The sequence below is a fragment of the Phocoena phocoena genome, chromosome 12 (genome assembly GCF_963924675.1).
Source record: "Phocoena phocoena chromosome 12, mPhoPho1.1, whole genome shotgun sequence".
In the NCBI taxonomy this organism is placed as follows: domain Eukaryota; kingdom Metazoa; phylum Chordata; class Mammalia; order Artiodactyla; family Phocoenidae; genus Phocoena; species Phocoena phocoena.
The window spans coordinates 26,376,434-26,390,191 of NC_089230.1; the positions used below are offsets into that span (position 1 = coordinate 26,376,434).

The window sequence follows — 13,758 nt, forward strand, 5'->3', positions numbered from 1 at the left end:
CCATTCTTCTGTTTCTCTCTTCCAAATGTGCTGGCCTTCCAAACGTCACAATCATTTTCCCCAAGACTTGGTTCCGTCACCAGCTATGGGACAGGAATGGTGACAGAACCTCTGTTTTCCTCTCCCCTCAAGCCTCCCACATTTCGAGATGAAACTGTCCTAAGGATTAAAAAGGGAATTTTGTGAATACATATCAGAAGTGAAAAGCTTTATTTTTGAATCTCCATCATTATCATACCTTTCCCTTTAAAATGAAGGGTTCTCCACCATATGTCAAATATCAATAAAATGAAAATGCAAGGCAAGCAAAAGGCAAAGCAAAGCAGATTGAGGAAATCATTTTTGTATTTGGAAAAGTGCTCTGTTTACTAACAGCTTGATCAGTGGGCAAATGGTAGGAATGAATTCCCAGTGGAAATCATTTAAGCCATTGGCAGAGCTAAAGCAACTAAAGTACAGATTAAATGAAGTACTTCCCAGTAAGCAGAAGGAGCCGACCTTCTCACTAGTCCTGGAACGGTAATAACAAGGTACCATTTCATGTTCTGACCTTTCTTGATATCCCAGCTGTTAGAGCACCCCAGATACCTTTCCAAGACACCATTATGAGGGTCTACTTTTTCAAAAACCCACCATTACCTCTTTGGGGACTATTCTTTGAAATATTTCTGCTCTCCACACTCCCCCAATTCCTAAAATACAGATACAGTTTATTAGTTGGTTGTTGCAAACATGTGCTGGTGTATGCTAAGTGCCTTCAGTCACTGTTGTCATGGCTCTGTTTGTCAGGACGAGTTTGGTCCAGAGGCCAGGGATTGTATTAAGAGGACTGGATCGATTGGGATTGACATATACACACTACTATATGTAAAAGAGATAACTAATAAGGACCTACTGTATAGCACAGGGAACTCTACTCTGCACTCTATAATGACCTATATGTGAAAAGAATCTAAAAAAGAGTGGATATATGTATAAGTATAACTGATCACTTTGGTGTACACCTGAAACTAACGCAACATTGTAAATCAACTATACTCCAATAAAAATTAAAAAAAAAAAGGACTGGACTGAGTTGTAGCCTGAAGTAGGGGCAGGTGATGCTCAGCCATCTGCATTATTGGCATCTTTCTATGTGGAACCTGTTGACAGATGTGCTCTTCGGGATGGAAGAGCCTGCAGTTGGACCCCCATACCTGGGCTTTTCCCACTGGCTATTGTTGACCAGAAGTCCATGATGCTTCTGTTTCCACTCTTTAACTAGACAGTTGACCAGACAGTAACTTAGCTGCTCTCTCCCAGGACTAGGCATCAAGAGTACCCAACGCCTGCAATGGGTTAGAATACTCCCACGACACTCCTGCTGATTGTATTAGTATGTAAAGAATGCCCTAGAACTTTTGTCATTTGTGCTAAATGCTGTAGTAGTCAGGGATCGCCATAGAACACAATATACATAATCTTTATATATATAAATGTACACACACACACACACATCAAGATGGAGATAGAGACTTATTTTAAGGACCTGGCTCACATGATTTTGGAGGTTGGTAAGTTAAAAGTCTGCAAGGCTGGAGACCTAAGGAAGAATTTATGTTGCAGTTCTTATCTGAAGGTGATCAGCTGGCAGAATTCACTCTTCTGGGACATGATCAGTCTTTTTTCTATCAAAGCCTTCAACTGATTGGATGAGGCTCACCCTCATTATAGAGGGTAATCTGCTTTACTCATGTCTACTAATGTAAATGCTAATCTCATCTAAAAAATGCTTTCACAGAAACATCTAGAATAATGTTGGACCAAATAACTGGGTACTATGGCCTAGCCAGATGGACACATAAATTTAACCTTCACAATTTACAAGTACTCCACAGGAACTTAACAAATATAAATTAGTCACAATGAGTCCTATCTATCAAGCATATAGTCTGATCCATGGTGATCCAGGGCTACTTTTCTTAAAACCAGTCACCAGATCTTTTCATTCCTCTATGGACTTTTAAACTCATCATGAACCTACGGCACAGCAGGACCAGGGAGGGAGTTACTGCCATTCTCAGCACACACCAGCTCAGCTGCCTCTCCACACATCCCCAAGCTCCAGACCTACCAGAAAGCCTGGCCAGCTGTGTAAGGATGATTCTGTTTGTCACACAGAAGATGACGCCGTACATTCGTGGCAAGGTCCTGAATATATGGAAAAGATTGAGTCAAATGAGGGGCATGGAAACGTGGGGCAGCTTAATGGGATCTTCACAAGAAGGTTTTGTTGTTTGGTTTGAAGCACTGTGAGTTACTTGAGTATCAGGCACACTTTCCTGCAAATAGAAGAACCGGCATGAAGCTCGTAGCCAGATATAAAATGTTGGAATATCTGCTGACTTGGGTTGTTACGGCATCCTTGCTGTAAAGGTTGGAGACAAGTCCAGATGATTCCTTAAGCCCATCTGTTGTCAGAGAGAGTAAGAATTCTGAGATCCCTTCTAACATTTAGCTCAAGCTTCTCAATTTATAAATGAGAAAACTGAATTCCTGAAAGTAACTTATCTCTCCAAAGCTTCTTGACGTTACCAGTGTTTTCCCACCACACCAAATCACAACTGTCTACCCCACCCTACTTTTCTTTTTACAGATCAAACATCAACACTGAAGGTTAAAACCATCTTCTGCTATGTTTTGCCCATATCCGTTACTGTGTTTATTTTTTCTGTGATGTGCTACTCCATGTACAGATATACCTACGTCGGCAAAGAGAAACACCCAGCAAATCTGGTGAGTGCCTAGAGTGGTAGGAGGCTTTATAACACACCCAGGAAGATAGAAAAGGAGGTTCTAGAACAGATACCGTTCCTTTTATGGGCAGAGTGAGTTTCAAGTTAAAGAGTTGATGAATTAAAAACACTTTCTGTACTAGACTAACTCAGTACCATAACCAAAGAGAAAGATTCCTTAACTTTTGACAAAGATTTTATATTTATGGAACAGATCAGACTAGGTCTTGAGGTACACAGATAAATTGTCATGACCCATGCCCCTCCGAAGGCTTAAGTCTAGTTGGGGACTAGAAGTTTTAAAGGGTATGTGAAGACTAAGATGAAAGTGGGTTCTAGGGACTCTTGCGGATACAGGAAGGGCGCTGGCACCCTACGTGGAGGATCAGAAGTTTCATGCCTGGGCTTGGTCGTGAAAGTTCAGTAAGAGTTAGGGCACCTACCTCAAGTGGAAGAAACAGCAGGGGCAAAGGTAGGAGGATGTTTGGGAAAACATATAATATTGCAAAACCATGAGGTTCCTGATGAGAAGCTATGAAAGAAGAGACTGGAGGGTGAGGGGGTAAGGCCAGATAATGGGAGAATTGGGGAGCTATTCTAAGGACCTTGGACTTCATTGTGTTTGCAAAACTCTGTAGGGTTTTGAGCTGGGATCATTATGGTCAAGATTGAGTTTTAGATACAACTGGATAGTGTTAAGGCAACTTTAGTGGGAGGAAGACTAGAAACAAACAAACAAACAAACCAACCCAGCTAGGAGACTGTGGGAGTTGTCCAGGAGAGAGAAGATGAGAGTCTAAAAGAGGAGAGGGGGATGTAGGGCTGGAGACAGACACGGAATGGAAACACGTTTAGGGGGAAAGCGGCCAGGGCTTAATCATTCCCAGCAAGGAGAAGCAAGAAAGTAAAAGAAGGAACAAACCTTTTGCTTCTGGACCATGTACTGGAGGTTTCCCAAGGCTGAGCATATTTTAACAATCACAAACTATTTCTTTGGGAATTATCAAAATACGTGTTCATGTGTACACGATACATACATGCATTCCTGTTAGTTCTGTTTTTAAATGTTTCTATTATTCTGCCTTCATTTGGGTTTCAGAGTTAGCTTTTTAATGACGTAGGGAGACCTCTCCTGGGAAGAAAAAGCACAGGAGAACTGACAGCCTGTGACTTTTTGAAACCCACATTTTTGTAAAAGAAAGATGCTGAAGTTCCTATTTTGTAGTTAAATGAAATCACATCATAGGGTGTATAATGAGAGTTGTAACATAGCTCATCATTGACAATCTAAACAGGCACCTTCCATGTATTGCCAGCAAAACTTTAATCTTAAACAAGTTTTCCTGACATGGTTTAGAGTTTCTCTCTCTGCTATAAATTGGCAGGTGAATTTCCGTTTTGGGCCCTATTATAGCATGATTAGTTTGGTGTATGGGGGAGTAAGTAAAACCATCTCTATTCATGTGCTTATTTCTCTTTTTACACCTAGTTTTCATGCCCTTCCACATTTCCTGTCCAGAGTATATGCAAAAAAGAGCTGGTAGCCCAGAGGATGGCTTATTGATAAACACATAGTAAACTGTAATTAATAAAGCAATTTCAGCAACTCTCAGTCTTCACCACTCCTGACACAGCAGAAATTCTGATTTTACAGAATTAAAAAAAGGAGGCTCAAGAAATTTAAAAAGCCCCCTGAATTCCCTCAGCCAGTTAGAGGAAGAGGCGGTCACACCCGATCCTTGGACTGGATCACGACCACCCAGGGAACCACTCTTCACTGCCATATGCATTTCGTGCATCTTGGGTCTCTTCCCTCAAGGTGAGGGAGTTTTCCTGCGTATTCCAAACATAACTTTCACTTCCCTGAGTTGGTAAGAATAGGCCTTTACAACTATCTGGGGACAGTATAAATTCTAACTAACAGCTGGTTTTTTTTGTTTGTTTGTTTTTTTAATATCTTTATTGGAGCACAATTGCCCTACAATGGTGTGTCGGTTTCTGCTTTATAACAAAGTGAATCAGCTATACATATACATATATCCCCATATCTCCTCCCTTTTGTGTCTCCCTCCCACCCCCCTTATCCCACCCCTCTAGGTGGTCACAAAGCACTGAGCTGATCTCCCTGTGCTATGTGGCTGCTTCCCACTAGCTATCTATCTTACATTTGGTAGTGTATATATGTCCATGCCACTCTCTCACTGCGTCCTAGGTTACCCTTCCCCCTCCCCGTGTCCTCAAGTCCATTCTCTACATCTGCGTCTTTATTCCTGTCCTGCCCCTAGGTTCTTCAGAACCTTTTCTTTTCTTTAGATTCCATATATGTGTGCTAGCATACGGTATTTGTTTTTCTCTTTCTGACTTACTTCACTTTGTATGACAGACTCTAGGTCCATCCACCTCACTACAAATAACTCAATTTCGCTTCTTTTTATGGCTGAGTGATATTCCATTGTATATATGTGCCACATCTTCTTTATCCATTCAGCTGTCGACGGGCATTTAGGTTGCTTCCATGTCCTGGCTATTGTAAATAGAGCTGCAGTGAACATTGTGGTACATGACTCTTTTTTTTTTTTTTTTTTGCGATACGCGGGCCTCTCACTGTCGCGGCCTCTCCCACTGTGGAGCACAGGCTCCGGACACGCAGGCCCAGCGGCCATGGCCCACGGGCCCAGCCGCTCCGCGGCATGTGGGACCCTCCCAGACCGGGGCACGAACCCGCGTGCCCCGCATCGTCAGGCGGACTCCCAACCACTGCACCACCAGGGAAGCCCATGACTCTTTTTGAATTATGGTTTTCTCTGGGTATATGCCCAGTAGTGGGATTGCTGGATCATATGGTAATTCTATTTTTAGTTTTTGAAGGAATCTCCATAGTGGCTGTATCAATTTACATTCCTACCAACAGTGCAAGAGGGTTCCCTTTTCTCCACACCCTCTCCAGCATTTATTGTTTGTAGATTTTTTGATGATGGCCATTCTGCCTGGTGTGAGGTGATACCTCATTGTAGTTTTGATTTGCATTTCTCTAATGATTAATGATCTAACAGCTGTTTTTAATGTCTCTCTAAAGTGAAAAGGTGAAAAACATTCTCTTCTCTCTTTATAGATTTTGATTTGTGGAAATGAATTTGACAAAAGAGTCTTTGTACCTGCTGAAAAAGTTGTGATTAACTTTATCACCCTCAATATTTTGGAGGATTCTAAAACTTCTCATAAGGATATAAGTGTAATGGAAAAAAGCAATGATGCATCAGACCTGAATGAGCCCAACAAGGACCAGGGGCCCCATCAGGAGGAAGTGGAGGTGAAACACCTGGGATATGCTTCACATGTGGTGGACATTGTGTATGACCCTGAGAAAAGCACCAAAGGGACTTCCTTAAGCCAGCAAGAGCCACCCAGCAGGACAATGCCCACAGACAAAACAGTCATCGAATATGAATGTGATGTAAGAACCAGTGACATTTCTGTGGGGCCTGGAGATCAGGAGTTCAATTTGCAGGAGGAAGTGTCCCTACAAGGAAAGTTATCTGAGCAACAGGCAACTTTAGCAGACTTGGGTCCACAAACACTACCGTATTCATATACCCCTCAGCTCAGAGACTTGGACCATCTGCCGCAGGGGCATGTGGACACAGAGGAGGGGCCAGAGGCAGAGCCATCAACCACACTGGTCGACTGGGACCCTCGGACTGGCAGGCTGTGTATAGCTTCATTATCCAGCTTTGAACGTGACTCAGAGAGGTGTAAACATCCTGAGTCTGAGGGACTCGAGGACGAGGGCCTCTTGTCTAGACTCTACCGGGATCGGGCTCCAGACAAGACGCTGGAGGAACACGAAGCCTATCTCATGCAGTTTATGGAGGAATGGGGATTATATGTACAAATGGAAGACTAACACTCAAACGTCCCTTTGCCGACCTCTACTGTTAAAAACATGGGAGTGCAAACAGATAAGTGGCCGAACAATAAAGTACCGGACACAGAAGTTCACTCAGATTCTGTGTCAGTGAGAATTACTTATTCCTTCTATTTTCATAGCGCTTGTTTCATTCCGCCTCCTGTGGGTGGCTGGGTTGTGCATGTGGGCCTCCCGCACTGATGGTGGGTGCCCAGAGCGCAGTGGCTGACCCTCTTTGTACCCAGTAAGTATTCAAAAATGTTGGCCAACTTGGATGCAGAATTTATTCAGGTGGGTGTACTGTGGCCTCTTTATTTATGATTTTCTAACAAGAACTTGTACAATTATTTTCTGGGCCCTTACCAAGTGTATAGCACTGTAAAACATACTTCATGAAGACCATTCATTGTATAAGTGCTACTTTTTTAGAATTTGGTTTATTGCCAGAATGATGAGATACTTAAAACATGCAAATACCACTAAGTGGGTGGGAAGTGGTCACATTTAAAGACCTAACCCGCTGTTCAATCATAATAATCCATGTTCAGAGTGAATAAACCAGGCACAGATCTTGATGTCATATATGCTTTGGGCTACTTTAAGTGGCCATATTAATACTTCAGGAGAAGTTCTGGAGTGTAAACATAAATTGTTGTTATTAGTTTATAGTCAGAAAATGTCCTCTCGCCTTCCCTGGTGGCAGAGTGGTTGGGAATCCGCCTGCCAATTCAGGGGACACAGGTTCGAGCCCTGGTCCGGGAAGATCCCACATGCCACAGAGCAACTAAGCCCGTGCACCACAACTACTGAGCCTGCACTCTAGAGCCCGTGAGCCACAACTACTGAGCCCACGAGCCACAACTACTGAAGCCTGTGTGCCTAGAGCCTGTGCTAGCACAAGAGAAGCCACCACAATGAGAGGCCTGCGCACCACAACCAAGAGTAGCCCCTGCTTGCTGCAGCTAGAGAAAGCCCAGACGCAGCAACAAAAACCCAAGGCAGCCAAAAATAAATAAATTTATTTTAAAATGTCCTCTCAATAACTAGCAGAGGCTTTTTAGTAGGGAATTAACCTGAAAAAAAATGCCACATTTTATAATAGAACAGTACATTTATTTCTGGATATGTGTTTTTCAAAAGATATTTAGATAGTCTGTAAACTAGAACATGTTTAGTAGCTGAATCACTGTTACTATTATAATATTAAATATTCTATTTGAATGAGCAGTGCCTTAGAGATTCCTTGGAATATGTGTGAATGAATATCTCATATCTACATAATCTTAAAGTCAATAAATAAAGACATACAAAAGAAATAAGTTGAGTTTATATGTAAGGGAGAGTGTATTTGACATAATTTACTGTGGGAATGAAAGTATATCATAAAACAATATCACCCTAGTTAAATTACAGTAACCATTCCCATCTCATTCATCATTTGCTTAGAAAACTAAATTCGATAGTCACATTGTATTAAAATATGACAGAATCTGTTAAGTTGAGCCATATAAAATTGTTGATGTTTGACTGTTTTTGACCTGCAGAGACAGCAATTTCGTATGATTTACCTTAGCATATGTTTGCTTTAATCATGAGCTCATGACCCATTGATGCTCTTTCAGGAAAACAGATATCATCCGTATTTTCTTATTTATATTCTTGGCACAGACAGACAACCCTGGTAAGAGAGGTGGATTCTGAAGTCATGGTCTTTTCAGATTGTCCACAAATCCAAACAGCTTAACTGATCTAGTGATTTAATTTAGAGCGTAATTCTATTAACCAGAGTGTTCTGTTCTTCTCAATCTTTGTAAAAATGATTCTGCTAATTTTGAAGAAAAAATTTATTATTAAATAAATAGGTAAGAGAGAGTGTATTAAAATTTTGACATAATTTACTGTGGGAAAGAACGTATATCATAAAACAATACTACCCTAGCTAATTTCCACTAAGTATTCCCATCTCCTTCACCATTTGCTTCAAAACAGACCGTTTTGAAGAACAAATTTATTATTACTATAAAGGAAATTCAGGAGTGGGAAAGAATGAGTTGCTATTAAGAGCAAAAAGAAAATAAAATGATTGATGATTGTTTGGCTTATTCATTTCATTCACAAAATACTTACTGAGCATCTACTGTGTCCTACAATGTCCTCGTTGTAGGGAGGATAACAACAACCTTAGGGTTACTTTGAGGATGAAAAAGCGTTAGAACGTAGAAGGCATTTAGAACGGTGCCTGGCACATAGCGAGTGTTAGGTGTCTGTTATCGTTGTGCTTAACACCAGGAAAAGAAGCCATTTAGACATATGACTATTTTGATTCAAAGGCAGAGTTTGCCTCTCTTTGTTTCTCTTACCGAAAAGTACAAGAGTAATTTGCTTCCTACTTTATGCCTTCAGATTGAAATCCATCTGTGGTTTTGCAAAAGGGAATCTAATTCTGAGTTGCTTTCACATCTCTTATCATTCTAAGCATATCAGAAGTATTGAGCCTTTGTAAAATTTCGTTTCTTTAGTACTTTGCAACATACATAATGCAAGCAGGTATATATATGTATATATATATATATATATATATATATATATATATTCAAATGTGAGTGTACCGTAGGTATGTCTTGTGGGGGAAAGTGACACAGTCTTCGATGCAGTCTACCTTTATGAGCAACAATCACCGTGCTTCCTGTCACCTCTGTGGCCAGAGCCTCAGCAGCTCCGAGAAGTCATCCTCTGGGGCCTCATTAGATTCCATCCCTAGGCCTGAGGTCCCAGTGGAGCTGGGAAGTTGAGGTTTCAGAATCTTTGACCAGCACCTTCATCCTTTCACTAGCTGTTCACCAGTTTTAGGATTTTACATACCTCTTCCACATTAGGTGATTTTTCCACATGAAAATGTCTGCTAGTGGCTCTATGTCCATACCCCATAAATCCTAAACAACTGGGTGAATAAAAATACCCCCTGCTACAAAGTGAATGAAACCTAGTGCCACATCCTGCACATGGGAAGGAAGTAGAAGAGGGACATTTGTCCCCTCAGTCTACAACATGGGGAAGATCGGGTGCCCCCAGGCTGAGTTCACCTCAAAGGAAATCAGTGCAGGGAAAAACTATTTGTACAGCCCAGAGTGCAAGTCAGCACAGCATGGTAAATCTAATGAGAACATCAAATAGAGGGCTGCACCAGTGTGGATCAGTGCACCTGGGTCATAAATCAAATTCTTTCTGGCCCACACACTGCCATCCCACATCTTGAGATGAATTTTTGCTAAATTACCTTGGAAAGAAGTTTTTCTGTTTCCTTTGTGGTTCCCACATTATATCTTCCATAAATCTTCTATCCACGGTTTTTCAAAGACTTTGCTCAAGAACATGTGCCTATAATTTTTTAATAAATAACGCAATAAATTAGAAGTTTGGGGTTAACAGATACACACTACTATATATAAAATAGGTAATCAACAAGGACCTATATATAGCACAGGGAACTGTTAATAACCTGTATGGGGTAAGAATCTGAAAAAGAAATCATATGTCTATGTATAACTGAATCGCTTTGCTGTACACCTGAAGCTAACACAACATTCTAAATCAACTATACCCCAATATGAAATAAAAATTAAATTAAAACATAAATAAATAAACATTTTTTAAATTTAAAAAAGAAGAGTGTGACTACAGACAAATTACCAGCAAGATATATTACTTCTTAGTTTCAAGCAGCCTATTGGCTAGTTGCAGTTCAGCCAATAAACTTAGAATATTTTAAAATCTAATAAATAAATAAATAGTGCAATGGTTGTGGGTATTTTAAGACTAGATTTTTTTTTCTGTAGAAGATAAATGTACACATACTCATTACAAACTAACTAGAGATAAAGGGGGGAAAATTAAAATTACCTGTAATATTGCCACCCAGATTTAACCACTGTACACATCTTAGGGTAGAGAAATGATTCTCAGCTGGGGGTGACTTTGTCCCCGACGGGGCATCTGGCGATATCTGGAGACATTTTTGGTTGTCACAACTCTAGGGAGAGGGTGCTGCTGGCATCTAGTGGGGAGAGGCCAAGAATACTCTTCCACATCCTACGATGCACAAGGTAGCCCCCCACAGCAAAGAGTTATCTGGCCAAAAATGTCAATAGTGCCCACATTGATAAACCCTGGTGTAGAATTTTCCAGACACTTTCAATACATTTATGTATCTATTTTTCCTCAAAAGAGGGATGCTACTGAACTTTTATAACTTGCTCTTTTCCCTCACTCGAAAATATATAACTGTCTTAACTATACTTAGATTAACTTTATGAAGCACCAATCTTATTCAGACTAAAACAACTGAAATGACAGGTGATGAATTATTTTTTCTAAATGCTTTAAAACTTTTTTAGTCAAACAGCAACTAAAAGTTGGCATTATTAAGAGCAAAGTGATATGAATCCTTTAAAGAAAACTGAACCTCTCCAAAATGTTATTTCCTGGAAATCACTGCTTCTGCAGAGTGGCTGGATGACCCTTAGATGGTCGTTTATCTTCCCTTTGAGGGTGTTGGACTCCCCTGTGTTTGGTTTTGACCACCTTCCACCTTTCCGCTAAAGGTCTTCAGGATCTTCAGTGACAGATCCTTGAAGGTAATCTTGGCTTTCACTGTAAATCCTGGATAAACATTCACGTTTATCACTGATTTTCCTCCAGATTCCTTTGCCTATGGCAGCCACAAGATTTCTTTTGTACTTTACTAGTTTTAGACTGCAACAAATCTTCCAGGTGGTTTTCATTTCTGAATGCCAGTAAAGACGGCAGGTTAAGGCTCTGAAAACATTGCTTCATCCAAGGCTCCCTTCCGGGAGGGGTTACATTGTGTTGGTGCCGGATGAAGGAGTCTCCTTCTGTCCTCAGGCAAGGCTGCCTCTTCATGGGTTTCCCTAAAACCCTGTCTCTAGCACTTTGCTAAATTTGGAAACAGACGAGGTATTTTCTCCCTTACTTCCTCAACAGATTTCTTTTTGACATCTCAATCTGTCGTTCTCTGGATTAAGTGGTATTTGGTATTAAGTGGTATTAAGCCATATGTCCATCGTCTGGTGTTTGTGTTTTCACGCCCAGGCCACTGAGACAATGAACACTGCTGGGGATAGTAGCTACCATCTGCCATTTGCCTGTCCCTGGAACTGACTTTTATGGGACGTATGAATTAGCCACTGCTTTTAGAGGTCTCATAGAGTTAAGATAGTTTACATATTCTTCCTTCTCCTCAAGTGCATTCTTCTCCAATCTGAAATGCAGACGCTTCAGAACATTTGATGTGAGCGGGGGGAAAAAAAATCAGTGGGGATTTTAAGCCCAACCCCCCCCCAAAAAAGGAGGCATGGGATATTGGATCTTCATTAAATTTGTCAACTTTGTGCTTTTAAAAGAATTTGGCAGCATTTGACTAACAAAGGGATATATGGAGTGTCTACTGAAAAAAATTGCACAACCTAAAAGGTGAGAATTATATGTTATTCGGCAGACCTTCTGAGGACTGAAGCCCAGGAGGCAGCCTCTCACATAACTCTGATAGACTGTTCCGAAGGGGTAAGAGAAGAGCCAGGCTATATAAGAGTTTTTGCAAATAAACATCAGTCATAGAATATTGAGCAGTTCCCTGTGCTATACAGTAATTCTTTATTGGTTATCTAGTTTAAATATAGCAATGTGTACATGTCAATCCCAAACTCCCTAACTATCCCAATCTATTGAACACTGCTCAATGTTCCGTAATAACCTAAATGGGAAAAGAATTTGAAGAAGAATAGATACGTGTATATGTGTAACTGAATCATTGCTGCACACCTGAAACTCACACAACATTGTTAATCAACTATGCTCCAATATAAAATAAAAATTAAAAAAAACACCATCAATCAGAACATCAAAAGCCTACTGCTAATTAAAGAAAACCAGACATATCAAGTTAATGCATTTAGTGCTTTTCCATGTCTGGGAAGATCCAAGAGTCTGGGCTCATTGAAATCATTCCTTTGATATGCACCTTAACTGTATATGGCCAATGTCCTGCTCTTCTCCATCCTGAAACACCTCAGCGTGCACCGTCAGGATATGGCAGGCGACATTTTTCATCCACATTACCTTAGGCAATTTATTTAACCTTTTGGGACCAACTTCCCTCATCTGTGAAATAAGGATAATAATTGTCCCTACCTCCTAGGGTTGGGGGAGGTTTAAAGGAATCAATATATTGAAAGTTCTTAGAAGAGTGCCTGACACTAAATGAGTGTATTTATCTATCAGCGGAAGAAAGCCATGGACAGGAAGGAACTACACGTCCACATGGCAACGTGAATCTCACAGGCGTGGTGAGCAAAAATAGTGATTTCTAGAGAATATACAGAGGATAAATCCATTTACATAACATCTCAAGAAATACAGAATTAAACACTAGTCATATACACATGGTAAAACTATAAAGAAAGGCAAGGAAATGATTAACACAAAGTTTAAGATCATGGACTCCCCCCGTGGACTGAAGGGGATGGGAGTGCACAGAGCTCACGGGAACTTCAGCGGAACTAGCAACAGTCTCCTTAAACATGGTAGAAGCAGTGTATTCCTTTGATTATTCTTCTTTAAAGTGCACATATGTATTAATATATCCTCTAATGTGTGTATATTTAATTAAGGAAAACAATAATGGTGCCCCTAAATTTTGTGTCATTCTCATAGGTTCCATAACCAGTGTCAGCTTTGTACCATTGGTAAAGCTATTTGGAATGATGATCGCTCTTAAACATTTTCCCTTGCAAGTCGGAAACAATTATTTTATGACGATATTCTGCTTACCGATCTTCTTAGTTTCCCAAGATTTGATTATGCCTAAACTTCTGAACAGAAAAGAACTATTGACCAATTGATTCATTGGGTTTCCGTGGTGAAGGGCGTGCCTTGGCTCGGCTGAGAACTGCCATTATTCAAAGAGTGAATAACTGAGCCCTGGCAGGAAGTGAGGAGGACACGTGATTCACACAAGCTTCTGAAATGCAAGCACCTTCTCCTACTCACTGGTAATAATGA

At 40.6% G+C, this 13,758-nt stretch overlaps 1 protein-coding gene across 1 annotated transcript in view; it reads left to right on the plus strand.

Annotated features, from left to right (window-relative positions):
* Window positions 1–6,779, plus strand: part of IL20RA (interleukin 20 receptor subunit alpha) — a 34,823-nt gene extending 28,044 nt beyond the window's left edge. Inside the window, exons 6-7 of the mRNA XM_065888858.1 lie at window positions 2,636–2,775; window positions 5,887–6,779. Coding sequence (XP_065744930.1) covers window positions 2,636–2,775; window positions 5,887–6,678 — 932 coding nt within the window. The 3' untranslated portion in view covers window positions 6,679–6,779. The remainder of the gene's footprint in view (window positions 1–2,635; window positions 2,776–5,886) is intronic.
* The last annotated feature ends 6,979 nt before the right edge of the window (window positions 6,780–13,758 follow it).